This window comes from Staurois parvus, unplaced genomic scaffold (assembly GCF_062004578.1).
Source record: "Staurois parvus isolate SC_StPar_1 unplaced genomic scaffold, SC_StPar_1.0 ptg000257l, whole genome shotgun sequence".
NCBI classification, from domain to species: Eukaryota; Metazoa; Chordata; class Amphibia; order Anura; family Ranidae; genus Staurois; species Staurois parvus.
Window position 1 is genome coordinate 2,208,238 of NW_028318053.1, and position 14,205 is coordinate 2,222,442.

Consider the following 14,205-nt stretch of genomic DNA (forward strand, 5'->3'; position numbering starts at 1 on the left):
CCTCAAATCCCTCTTGTATCAAACTGTATTGTTACTGTATTGTCTCCCACTATAATGCAAAGTGCTGAGCAAACCGTTGGCGCTATATAAATCCTTTCTAATAATAATTACATTATTTGTCAATCCATGTCCTCTGGTCCATTGACAGAAGGATGTAGACTGTTTCAAAACATGTTTTGAGGGCAGTTGGCCTCGAAGGGATCTCCTATCATGTGTAGCTGACATGGCTAAATTAAAGTCCCCACCAATGATCGTAAAAGGGTGCGATGAAGCTAAAGGTGGAGAAATAGTATCCTTAAAGTACACCAATTGATTAGCGTTTGGAACATACACATTAATGACTGTAATAAAGACATCACCATATAGACATTGCAGTAGTATAAATCTGCCTTGTGTGTCTAGTACCAAAGATACTGCCTGGATAGTACTGCCTTTTTTGATGAGAATCGCAACACCTGCTTTACCTGTGCTGTCTAGAGTGGAGTATGCTATAGGAAAATATCTAAAAGCAAAGTTAAATGAGCTTCCCTTCTTTGAAATGTGTTTCCTGTATAAGGATAATATCAGCTTTGGACTGAAGGAATTCCCTAAGAGCTATTGACCTCTTGCTCATTGAGTATAAACCTTTAACATTGCAAGAGTATAGTTGTAAAGACATGTTGGTGTTATCTGAACATTAAGCAAATGTATGCAGGGCAATATGACAAACCATGCTGTTCCAACAAAGAATAACACAAAAATCATTGAGTAAGATGCATCCAGTGCATCTCAACAAAACCAGCAGACATAGAACCAGCAAGTCAAGAAAAGATTTGCAATCATACAATGAGACCAAAACATGGAGAAGGCCTGAGCAGTCTAGGCCACCCAGGCATCTACAGCAGTAGCTGTAGATGTTTGGGAATGATATAAGGAGGGTAAATATCAGGCAGAGACTTCACTTCTGTCTTGCAAAATAAACAGCAATTAACAGGACATTATCTGAAAAGATCCTGACAGGGTGTCCAATTTATCCGTAAGGGGATATCTGAATTGTTGGGCAAGACATAGCAATATACATTAAGTCTTAAGTAAGATATAATGCTGTTGTGCTTAGGAATAGATAGTCATGCAACTTTGATAAATATACGTTGCAGTCCTAATTTGTGAGCCAAAAACAGACAAAATACTATGTGAACCGCACATACATTAAGTACATTAAATATGACAATACATGAGTAATATTTCTTCACATATGCAAAGTGAATAATTGTAAAATTCAGTCCCAATTCGGAAACATAAAGTGCCCAGGTGTTTTATACTAATTGGTGAACTTCGTGCAAAAAATTACAGGTGCTCCTCTGTGCTCAATTGGTGCCCTACATGGATGTGCACTCGCCGTTGGCCATGGACCACCTATCTCTAGCGCCTGGTTTGGGACTAACCCAATGCATGATGGTAAGAATGGCACCAATATTAATTCCTGGGAATCATGTGATCTGGCTGATAGTAACCAATAGGATGATGACCAGCATGGATATAAATAACAGTGCAGTTTCAAAAGAGCCTTTTTAAACTTTCTTCTCTCCTCCCAAGCAGTAAACCAAGTTTCAGGGTGTTAACAGAAAAAAAAGCAAACCTCCCATAGTGTAAAACCATAAAAAACTTTATTGATAGGGAGAAATTATAAGCATAAAACTCACAAGCAAAGTGCCCATAACCTGCCACTCAGTGTGTACAGCCTTGCTGCCAGTGAATAGGAGCCAAGATGCGTCCCAGTGTGTGTTCCAAAGGGCAGAAATGATGTCAGCAGCAGTTGCGTCTTCAAACCTCAACCAGTTTCGACCAATAGATCGTCATCAGGAAAGCACTTCTTTATAATTTCTCCCCATCAAAGTTTTTTTTGTATGGTTTTACACTATGAGATGTTTGCTTTTGTTTCTGTTCACATGCTGCCTGGAAGGAGAGGAGAAAGTTTAAAAAGGCTCTTTTGAAACTACACTATCATTTATATCCACGCTGGTCATCATCCTATTGGTTACTATCAGCCAGATCGCATGATTCCCAGGAATGAATATTGGTGCCATTCTTACCAACACGCATTGGGCTAGTCCCAAGCCAGGCGCTTAAGACCAACCTAGAGATAGGTGGTCCACGGCTAACGTTGAGTGCACATCCATGTGGGGCACCGATTGAGCACAGAGGAGCACCTGTCATTTTTTGCATGAAGTTCACCAATTAGTCACACATGGGCACTTTATTTTTCTGTATTGGAACTGAATGTTACAATTATTCACTTTGCTATGTGAAACAATATTACTCATGTATTGTCAAATTTAATGCACTTTTAATGGTTCACATAGTATTTTATTAGGACTTCAGCTAAATTTTGCATGACGTCATCTGACAGAAGGTAACTGGGGTGCAGGAGACCTTTGAGGAATTGGTAGGCGTGTTTTGTTTTTGGATCTTGCCGGTGTCCACATCTTGTTAGGTGTATTGGCTGCTCTTGGTTTGGGTAAAGGTAGTGCTAAGGCTTCATCTGGGAGAGGAGGTAGACCTACATTATGCAGGAACGCCTCTCCTTCTTGAAGATCTCTGATTGTGTGTTGAGTACCATCCTTGGTTATTGTTAATCTGAATGGAAAGCCCTATCTGTATATAATATGCTTCTGTAGGTGGAGAGTAAGTGGACGAAGTGTATGTCTTTTAGACAATGTGATAGAGGACAGATCACTATAGATTTGAGTTGTTTTCCCTCTAAAATCAAGTGAAGCAGTGTTACGTGTGGAATTCAGCAGAGTCTCCTTGCTATCGTAGTAATGAAGTTGGACAATAATGTCTCTTGGTGGTGGTGGTGGAAACCAGTGGTGGTTTCGGAGCAAGAGAACTGTGGGCCCTGTCCATTCACCAGTATGATCCAGTATGATTTAGATCCAGAACCACAGGGGCCAATGCAGTGAACAGACCTCGCAAATAATCTTGTAGGTCGGCATCCCCTACAGACTCTGGGACAGTGTATATTCGGAGATTCTGTCTCCGTTCCCTATTCTCCAAATCTTCCTGTAGGGATTGCAACTGGGACATCTGTTGTTTTAAAATGAATGTGGTTATCTTCCTCCTAATACTTGTACACACTACACCAGATCATTAAATTTGGTTTCGCCACTGCCGCCAAGATAGTATGGGTCAGACTTTGCAAAAGGCTGTGTAATTTATAATCCAGAATATCCGCTGTGAGATATGGGACAGGGGAAGGGGGAGACAGAGCTGAATGGTGCGTTACCTTCGCCTCTCGGCCTGGCCGATGATCCGGTTTTGCAATTGGGGTTGTGCGGTCACTCGAGGCCGGGGATGCGGCCCACGACACATACCGATCCATATGTGTAGGCCACAGCTGCCTGGCAGGTGACAGAGGGTTATTCTGACACCCGATTTTTTTTTTTTTTTTTTTTTTTTTTTTTTTTCCCATTCAGATCTGCAAGGATCACTGAATCCGGAACTGATGCTCCCCTGCTAGTGTAGGCTGTTGTGAGCTCCATAAGAGCCGGAAGAGAGCAGTGGTGCTAAAGCACGTTCGCCATCTTTACCCTCCACGCATGTGCCCCCAGTCTTTTTTGTATAGTTACCTGATTCATTTTCAGAATTTGTGTCTGCGGCATTCATTTCATAACAAACTTTTTTTTTTTTTCATTGTCAGGCTGTAAGGGAAACATAGAGAAGGTGGATACAACTAGTTTCAAAATACGTTCATATTTTACATGAGCCACTGTGAAGTTCTCAACTACCTCATAAACTGCAATGCAAACCACCTAGTTAATACAGTATACCATATGTTTGTTTGCATTTTGCTGATCAGTTCTGGTTAGAACTAATCCAAGTGGGGGAATATGTAGTATATTGTATGTGTAATTATCTCATGTGTATGCATCTAAAGTGTTTGGCCAGCCAGAGGCCCCTCCAGGGTCAATAACTTTTTTTTTTTTTTTTTTGAGGGGGGGGGGGGGTATTCGCTGTTAAAAGGATCATGATCTAGGAGTTATTGTCATGGAAGCACAGGTCCAGAATGTAGTATACATTATTGCATGTGTAGCAGCCTCCCAGTTGGCTAGAGGGAGCTAGCTAATTATTTTTTCAGTTAGAAGGCTAAGTAGCAGCCAGGGAGATGGTCAAATTTTGATCAGAGCGGGGGGGGGGGGGGGGGCTCTGCAGATCCATTCCCTGATACCGCCCCCTGATCTGGAGACTTGGAGAGGTCCCTAGAACTCAGTGGGCGGGGGTGAGGAGGAACTGGTCTGCATGCTTAAGGGATTCTGACCAATCCCTAAGCAGGAGGCTTGGAATGGGGCCAGGACAACCTTTAAAAGTGACTGAGCCTGCTCAGTTGCAGGAGACTTTGAGTGCTGGATGGAGTGTGGCGCCTAGGAGGGGGGTCCAGGAGAGGGGCCTACCTACAGGCAGGAGAGCTGGAATGGAGGATCTCTAAGCTTCAACCGTCCCTTGAGAGAGGACAGCCTGGGAAGCAAAGAAGGAGCTAGCCCAGCATAAGACCTGAAAGCAGCCACCAATCCATATGCTTGCAGGAGAGGACTGGGTGAGTAATTCACACCCCTTGGGCCAGATAACGGAGAAAGGGCATTCTGGTGGGAAACCTGACTAGTCCCCATCTGGGACTGCTGATCTTGAGCTGGCAGATTATGAGTCCCCTTGCCCAGGGATTCCCTACAGGCAGCTTGGTAAAAAGGAGATTTCATCTAGTTTCACAGGTGGTATGTCAGGAGAGGCTGGATAGCTCTCCAAGGAAGAGAAACCTCTTCTCTCAGTTTAACAGTTCCTTGGGCATTCCATGTATTCCTCATCCCATCCAAGTTCAAATCCCCTAATAATAAATTCCAAAAAACCAAGTTCAAGGACTCTGGAGTGCAAAGCTGGAAGGAAATGCATGTTGCCTGGCTGGGCAGGACTATAGGGGGAACCAACTCTCTAGCTCCTGCTAAAGGGGTAGTGCTACACATGCATGGAAGTTGCCTGGTGCATTACTTAGATTGTACATACTTATATGCTGGATGGTGTAGTGTTTCCATGCTTGCTGTAACAGAAAAGGACTAAGTATTTTGATTGGCACTCTAAAGGCTGCAGTTCTTTGTATTATTTGTCATCTGTCCTGTAATCCAATAAATGCTAATTTCTCTAGAGAACCAAGTTGCTGCGGAGATACTTATTAGTCATAAGATATACATTTGCAACACTTGTCAGGGTTGATTTCCTAAAGACAAATGAGCTGTTCACTTTGCAAGGGGATTTTGCCTTAACTTGGTGAATGAGGTGAAGTTTTGCTGACACATCATTCAAGGAAGTATATGGTTTTTCAAAGGTTTGGCTCTGAGGAAGGAACGCTCTCGAAAAGCGTAAGTTATTTGCATCCTTGGTGATGTCCTCCAAAGCCCAGGACAGCACATGTAGTGGATGAACAAATTGTATAACTTTGAAGTGCTGTGTCAGTCATGTTGTCTGTAAGTAGATATATTTACTATGTCGTTTGAATAAACCATTTTAGATATCATGTGCTAGGCTGGCGCACCCTCTCTCTTTTTTGTGTTTTTCCAGTTGTCTGTGACCTCCACAGTCCAGAGTAGGTAGGAGGATGTCATGAGTTTACATCTCGAGTTGAGCGCCAAGTGCTAGCATTGGACTGCCAACAGTCATGCACAGGAATTTTTTGTGTTTAATCATCAATCATATATTCCCTGGATCAACCATCTCTGGTTTTATTATCTATACATGCTAATATCCAATCATAATTTGTATAGTTATAGTTTGTGGTGCAAGATTAAGGATATTGTGGATCAAGCATCATTTGTGGTATTCTGGCTAGCTCAAGGCCAGAGATGTTCAGATTGTCCATGATTGAAACATTCAGTTCCCATTGATTTCAATAGCGTTCAGACTCCAGATGTGCACATTGAAAAACGTTTGCCAAACTAAACCCAGGCACATTGGATTCATCGCTAGCTCCAACCCAGTAAGCAATTTCTCAGTTATCCTTTCATGTTCTGTCCTTGAAGATAATTGGGGAATGTAGAGTTGGTTAACTGGTAAATTCCAGGAATTTTCCAGGACAGCAGGGAATTCCCTCCCATTATTTTAGTGATTAGGTGTTTAAATTTATTTCATGTATTGTACAGTATGTATGTATACCTTGTTTGTGCTGTCTATGGGACAGGGTATGGGGTGTGCAGCTTACGCTGTTTGAGCTGCTCTCTGATATGCACCACAATGCTAACGTGTACTAAAACCACCACACATTCATTCCCCTATCACCAAAGTTTTAGTAAAAGCTAAGCCATTCACCCAGTGGTGTATTCTGGTTTTGTGCTGCCCTAAGCAAGACTAATATTGCCCCCCCCCATCTAAATTCACATACACCTTGTATAATTTGCGCCCTCGCCCTAAAGTGCCCATACTCACATGCACCTTGTATGCCCCCTCCCAGTGCCTACACTCACTTTGTATATCCCCCAGTGCACACATTCACAGACATCATGCACCCCCCCCCCCCCCACTGCTTACACCTTTATATATCTTGTACATCCCTGCTTCCCCCTCCAGAGTGCCCACTCACATACACCTTGTACATCTGCCCTTCTCAGTGCCTATACTAACATACTTCTTGTAAAACCCCCCTTCACTGCCTGCACTCCCGTGCACCTTGTACACTCCCCACTGCTCATACTCACAAATAAGACCCTGGTCACACTTGTGAATTGTGAATTGGCATGCAATTTGCATACCATGCGACTTGCAAATCACATGCCAAGTTGCACCCAATTACAGCAGTCATATTGGTGCAGGTCCAACTTGGTTGGAGCCGCACTGATTTCTAAAGTAGTAGATGCACTACTTTTGGTGCGATTTGCATAGACAACTGTGTCGGATGTCTTGCAAATCGTACCTGAAATTGGCATGTCACCCGACTTTGAAATAGTGCGACTTACAGAAAAGTCGCACAATTTCAAGTTCGGGTTTGGTCTGACCGGGGTGTAACTTGTAAAGCCCCCCAGTGTCGACAGTCACATACTTTATACACCCCCCCACAGCTCATACTGACCTATAACTTGTAAAGCCCCCCATTGTCGACACTCACACCTTTTATACCCCCCAGTGCTCACATATTGTGAGCACTGCGGGGTGTAGAAGGTGTATGTGAGTGTCGACACTGGGGGGCTTTACAAGTTATATGTCAGTATGACTCGCATATAACGTCTAAAGATCCCCAGTGCCATCAGTCACATACACCATGTACACCTCCCACTGATCGCACTCCCATTCATCCCCTTACTTAGGGGGTGGGGTGCTGTGGGAATCGGAGCTGTCACACCAAGCAGATCACTGTGCCGGGACTGCAGCGGAGTCAGCCATCCTCAGGGGAGATGGAGCTTGGCTGTGACAGTTGTCCAGCCCAGGGGCGCCAGTGGAGCTGCAGGAAAAACAACTCTGAAGACCGCTTACATCTGTGTGTCCCTTCTTTGGGGAGGGGGTATAATGGCAAAAGGCATAATGAGATAGCCAACACCTGGCTATCTAAAGGACAACTCTGAGGACTCTAATGAACCCTTACACAAGAGTTCACAGAGCTCCCCTTTACATCACAGTCCACAAAGTTGTCTCTTACATTAGAGTCCACAGAATTCCCATTGACATCAGAGTCCACAGGGTTCCCCCTTACACTGTAAAGAGGAACTCTGAGGATCCTGATGTAAAGGGGAACGCTGCATACCGTGATGTAAAGGGGAAGGGGTCTTTGGTCACCAAAGCCCCTCCTTACATACGAGTACTTAGAGATTCCCCTTATATCAGAGTCCACAGGGTTTCCTTTTACAGTGGGGGAGGAGGAGTCTGTGAACCCTAATGTAAAAGAGGACTCTGATGTAAAGAGGAATGCTGCAGACTCTGGTTTAAAGAGAAAATCTAATGTAAGAGGGCCTCTGGTCACCAGAGCCCCCTCCCCTTTACATGAGAGTTCACGGAGCTCCCTTTTTTAAATCACAGTTCAGAGTGTTCCCCTTTACAGCACAGTCCACAAAGTTCTACCTTACATTAGAGTCTACAGAGTTCCCCTTTACATCAGAGTCTGCAGGATTCCCTCTTACAGTGCAAGGGGTAACACTGCAGACCCTGATGTAAAGGGGAATGCTGAAGACAAGGGCAATTTTGATGTAAGGTGGTCTCTGGTCACCCTAGCCCATCTTACATCAGAGTCCACAGTGTTCCCCTTTTACATCAGAGTTCCCACTTACTGCATAGCCTCAGCTTTGCTGTTTGCATCAGAGTTCCCCATTACATTAGGGTCTGCAGAGTTCCTCCTTGCAGACTTTGATGTAAGGGGTAACGCCAGGAAAAAAAAACACCTTCCACAGAGTGAATTCAATAAGGTAAGGGGGGTGGGTACTGATATAAGGGGAACCTTTAGATCAGTGTTTCCTCTTAACCTTTAATGTATTTATTCCCCCTTACATCAGTGACTCACCCCACAGACTGTGTGTAGCTACTGGAGGCTGGAGCTGTCTGTCACTGTCACTACCTAAACATTGCTGGTTTAGGTAGTCAGGTGCAGTACTCCAGGTGGATTCTTCTATCACCATCTCTCTCTTCTTCTCCAAGTTCTCTCCCAGAGTTCACGTCCAGTCCTCCAGTGAGTGACACAGTCTCTGCCCAGTAATTCATAAGAGGTGCCAATTGGTGCCACGCGATCCCCCACCCATCCAAGCTCTGCCCAATCCCATCAGACCTGGCCAGCATATGAACTGTGCATTCGCATTTCCAAAGCCAGCCTGCACCCATATTTTTTATGGGTAGCCACGGTCCACAACAGACATTTACAGGCAGTTTGGAAATTGGCTGCTTTTTACAAACTGTCCATAAATTTACGGACTGTTGTCAACCCTGCATGTAAATGCCACAAAGGAGAAAAGAGGAAAGCTCAGGGGGAATGGCTGAGAAGCAGTGAGGGAAAAGATTGTTGCGGGGTAGGTCTACCTTGCAGAGAACAGCAGGCAGCAGCCATCTAAATTCTTCTGGCGGTACTCCTCGCAAAGGCTGCTGTTACACCTAAGGCTAGTGTCTGTTGACATTTTTTGATCTGCAACTTCTGCCAAAATACATGCATTACAGCCTAACACCCACTTGGGTACAAACATGATAAACAAGAACATGACTTGGCAACACAACGCTCAATGGGGACAGCACTAGTCATAGACAAGGTATTATCAGGATTCTCTTCACAAGCTCTTGATGCAGGAAAAAAACATGTTGTGGAAGCATGCCGAACATCTCAATGCCACTTGCTGGTGCTACAACTTTTCCATACCAGCTGGTGGAAACAGCCCTCTTCCACCAGTTCATAGCCTTGGCTGATCTCAGGTGGCAATTACTCAGCAGCCATTACTTTTCCCTGAAGGCCATTCCTACTTTGTACCTTCATGTGGTGAAAATTGTATCTGTTGCTGCATGGCATTGTAGACAGCAGATTAAACAACAACCACCAAAGTATAATTTTGTTTAGGAATTTTAGGTAATATACTCATTGATTACAATCAATACCTTATTAAAGATCCCTTTTTGTTTCTATTATTTCTCAAGTATTAAATAGTTTTCTTTAAAAGAACATCAAATATTGTTGCTGTTCTAGTAGTTACATGTGTTTCACCTCAATCTACACAATTGTGGATTGTAGGTTTGTCTACCATTACATTGTAGATTTGTCTGAAATTAATGTATATATTATGTTAACCCTTATCGTGTAAATGGAATGGCACCTTTTAAAATGCACACTGTAATAATGTGCATTGATGGAGGTGGTGAAGGTGGGCACTGGTGACTGTACCATTGTTCCACCTAGAGTACAGGAGGTGGTCCCTGTGACATGGCTTGCCATTTTGGGTGGCTTGGTTGGGATGGCCCTCTTTGAAACTTTTTTATGGACTCCTACAAAGGAACAATAAGGAGTCCGTATACACCAAATAATAATATATAGATTCAAAGATTCTCTTGTTAGTGTTTTGTTCTGTATATTTTTTGGACTTGTGCTAAATTAAAATGGATGGTCAGTTGATTTACTGCTTTGCAGGCTAATATACACATACTGGTCCTCTTGAGACTTTCTTTCCCCTGTTCTGTTTCCCCTTTGTTGCCTACTGTTTGGTGAACAGAGGTGTGAGTGCTGTCCCAAAGGCCTTTTTTAAAAAGCTTTTATGATATTGTTGTAATGCTATCTTTGCTGCTAGAAGCAAATTATGTGAAAAATGTAAAATATATACTGTATAAAGTAATGTATAAGATGACAAATCACATTTTCAAACTATGATTTACATTACAGACACTTACCCCTGTATCTTCCTGAAGAAGCAGGCCTGTTGGCCCGGGAAACGCGTTGAGACGTTCCTCTACCAAACAAGTCGATAAGGGTTAACACCGTAAATATTTGATGCTCTATATTTATAGACAAATCTAGACTGATGGTAGGAATTGTATATGAGAGTTAAGTGATTTATGGATTGTTGTAAAACACATATGTACTAGAATACCACTAATATTTGATGTTCTTTTAACAACCTCTATACTGGACAAGTTTTCACCCTCTTTCTGCCCAGGCCATTTCTATGCTTTCAGTGCTGCTCTGAATGACTCGGTCATGCAACACTTTACCCAAATTGAATGTTTATCAATTTTCGAGACAAAGTTGGTGGTATTTAATCATCACTGGATTTTTCATGTTTTGCCATATAAAGGAAAAAAATTGCAGTTTTCATGTTTTTATTATTATTCACATTATTCAAGTTTTTCTTAGTTAATATTATAACATTTTTGCAACTAAATAAGCTTTCTTCATAAAATTAGGCCAAAATGTATTCTGCTACAGTTCTTGTGTGTATATATGTATATATAATACGCACACGCGTCCATAAATATTGGGACATCCACACAATTCTAACATTTTTGGCTCTATACACCACCACAATGTATTTGAAATGAAACGAACTATCAAAGTCCTACTTTTCCTCAGGGCTTATGCTGATCCATGTGCTGGCATCCATCTTAGGTCTGCAAAGCATTGTGGGATCCTTTATGCTTTCAGCCCTCTGCGGCTCCTCCCACGAGGTGGCGGCTTATCTCATTTAAGTCTGCTGTTTGTAGCTGTCCATTGCATTCGTGTCCTGTCTTTTGCACAGCAGCAAGCTCCTGTTCAGTTAACTCATTGCTCTCCTGGATACCAACTCAGCTTTGGCAAAGACTCTTCCTGGCTTCTGACCCCGGCTCTGGCGACCATTCTTCCTGGCTTCTGACCCCGGCTTTGGCTACGATTCCTGCTGGTTCTCGACTTGATTATCCTGGAAGACAACCTCGGCAGGAGAACGTCTGTCCTACCAAGTCATCCGCTGTTGCTGTCGGACTTGCATAGACTCTTGCCTTGTTTCTGTGTAAATAAACCTACCTTTAATTGCACCTCCTTGTGTGTCTGGCTCCTCGCTCCCTGACACTACACAAATGCCATGAATCCTGACGGTGCAGGTACGTCCTCTCTCCCTATGTTGGTTGCCAGACTTGATCAGCAGGATCTCTTGTTGGATCAGTTCGCTCAGGCGTTACAGATGCTGCTTGCACGCACAGCGCACCTTGTCCCTGGTGCAATTAGGCTGGTTGTCACTCCTGTGGTCGCTCCCGCTGCTGCTCTGGTTGTTGCGCCTACCTCTGCATCTGCTGCTGCTGCACCTGCGGTGCCCAGAGGTATGACTGGTTCAGCCCCCCTTCCACAGTGCTTTGGGGGTGAGCCGAGTCAGTGTCGGGGTTTCCTTAACCAAGTGGGCATATATTTTGAGTTGATAACCCACGCTTTTCCTACTGAGAGGTCAAAGGTGGGCTTCCCAATCTCGCTGCTCTCGGACAAGGCCTTGGCCTGGGCAAATCCCTTATGGGAGAACGATAACCCTGTGATTCACGCCTTTGCCGGTTTTGTTGCCTCTTTCCGTAGGGTATTCGATGTGCCTGCTCGCTCCGTCTCTGCTGCCAAGCTGCTCATGTCCATGCATCAGGGTTCACAGACCGTTGCCGAGTACGCCATAGAATTTCGTACCCTGGCGGCAGAGGTGGGTTGGAACAATGAGGCTCTGGTGGCTGCTTTCTCTCATGGTCTCTCAGATGTGTTGAAGGACGAGATTGCAGCCAAAGAACTGCCTGTGGAGCTTGAAGCACTCATTTCCTTCCTAATCCTGATTGACACCAGGCTCAGGGAGAGGCCTTCACTTAAGGAGCGTCTGCGGAGGCCTCCTAACCGATTGGCGCCTACGTTTTCTGTCCCACCCGTTCCTCCCTCTCCTCCCACGCCTCCTGGGGATGGCTTGCCTGGTGGTGAGCCCATGCAGCTGGGGTTTGCTCGCCTTTCCGAGGGGGAGCGGACCTCTCGGCGTCGGGAGGGTCGCTGCTTGTACTGTGGTCTCGGTGGGCATTTTCAGCAGTCCTGTCCGGTCCGTCCGGGAAACGCTCGCACCTGAGATCCTGTCGGGGGCAGATCTTGGGTGGAGTTTCCTCGTCCCCGGTGTCCCGCAAAGATAAACCGCTAATCACCGTTGTCCTCTCTTGGGCGGAAGGCTCGGTGACGGCCTAGGCGTTGGTAGACTCTGGTGCTGGTGGGTTGTTTATGGACAGTTTGTTTGCTGCCCAGTACTCCATTCCTCTGCAGGCTTGAGTTACTCCATTGGTTCTCGAGGCGATAGATGGCAGGCCCCTGCAACCGCCGCAGGTTACCCACGAGACCCTGCCGGTTGAAGTGGCTATTGGGGCTGTTCTCAGGGAGTTTGCCTGTTTCCAGGTAATTTCTTCTCCGCACTACTTCGTAGTTTTGGGATATCCCTGGCTTCAGAAGCACAATCTGACCTTTTTAATTGGCGGTCGGACGATATTCTCTCGTGGTCGCCACAGTGTGGGGCCGGTTGCATCCGTGGACCTGTTAAGGTGTTGTGTGCCTCCGCAGACTCTGTGTTGCCCACTGACTATGGGGAGTACCTGGACGGGTTTGACAAGGTGCGCGCCGGTGCTCTGCCTCCTCATCGTCCATACGATTGTGCCATAACCTTACAACCCGGTGCCACTCCTCCGCGTGGCAGGGTGTATCCTCTTTCGGTTGCGGAGAATCAGGCCATGGAGGAGTACATTGTGGATGCGCTCTCCTGGGGGCACATTCGCAAGTCTACTTCCTCAGCAGGAGCTGGCTTTTTCTTCGTGAAAAAGAAGGGCGGTGAATTGAGGCCTTGCATTGATTATAGGGGTCTCAATCGAATCACAATTAAGAATGCTTACCCAATTCCGTTGATTACCAAGTTGTTCGACTGCCTCAAGGGAGCAATAGTCTTTACTAAACTCGACCTCAGGGCTGCGTACAACCTCATACGGATCAAGGAGGGCAACAAGTGGAAGACCACGTTCAACACCAGAACCGGCCACTATGAAAGACCAATGGACAATGGGGGAGGGATGGTTACCTTGGACAATGGGGGAGGGATGGTTACCTTGGACAAGAGTGATTATGTAACAGAAGTTAATCATATTCTGAGTGATCATACTACCTATTCTCCATTACAAAAAGACCCTCTCCCATTTTTTAAGAAATTACTGAAAGATATCATTAACCAGGGATATGACATGCAAATTCTTAATAAAAAGGAAAAAGCCTTTTTAATTCCAGTGGCACCAAAACTCCCGATTATGTATATACTTCCCAAAATTCACAAGGGCCCTGTAAAACCACCAGGCAGACCAATAATCAGTGGCATCGGGTCTTTATGTTCTAAAATTGGAGAGTATGTGGATTTATTTCTACAGCCACTGGTTATACAAACACCTTCGTATCTTCACGATACAAAACAAGTGCTAAATGTAGTGGATGATATCAATATCACTCCGGACACTTTCTTGGTAAAAGCAGATGTTGCCTCATTATATACGAATATCAACCACTCAGATGGAATGGAGGCTGTGAATGAGTATGCGGTACATGGTACCGCTACTAATTCACCAAAAAAGCAAAAGTGTAGTGTAAAAAAACACAGTACAGGGTCTTTGATAAAACAATGCCCTCCGAAGTAGATCCAACGTCAATCACGGCGACCCGAAAAAAGAAAAAAAAAAAAAGTTCCGCACTTAACGGAGGCCTTATGCAGCCAGTCTCGCTGA

General features: G+C 44.7%; 1 protein-coding gene across 8 annotated transcripts in view; it reads left to right on the top strand.

Moving 5' to 3' along the window:
* MSANTD3 (Myb/SANT DNA binding domain containing 3) overlaps positions 1 to 14,205 on the top strand; it is a 517,687-nt gene that overhangs the window by 44,167 nt on the left and 459,315 nt on the right. For 6 of the 8 annotated variants that reach the window (XR_016313266.1, XM_089681050.1, XM_089681044.1 and 3 more), the window contains exon 2: positions 10,355 to 10,496. The exons of 1 other annotated variant lie outside the window; for it this stretch is intronic. Coding sequence is in view for 5 of the 7 variants with exons in the window: in XM_089681050.1 (XP_089537176.1) it covers positions 10,494 to 10,496 (3 nt within the window). In the remaining 2 variants the exon portion in view is untranslated. The remainder of the gene's footprint in view (positions 1 to 10,354; positions 10,497 to 14,205) is intronic. One more of the 8 variants, XM_089681045.1, reaches the window with a different exon arrangement.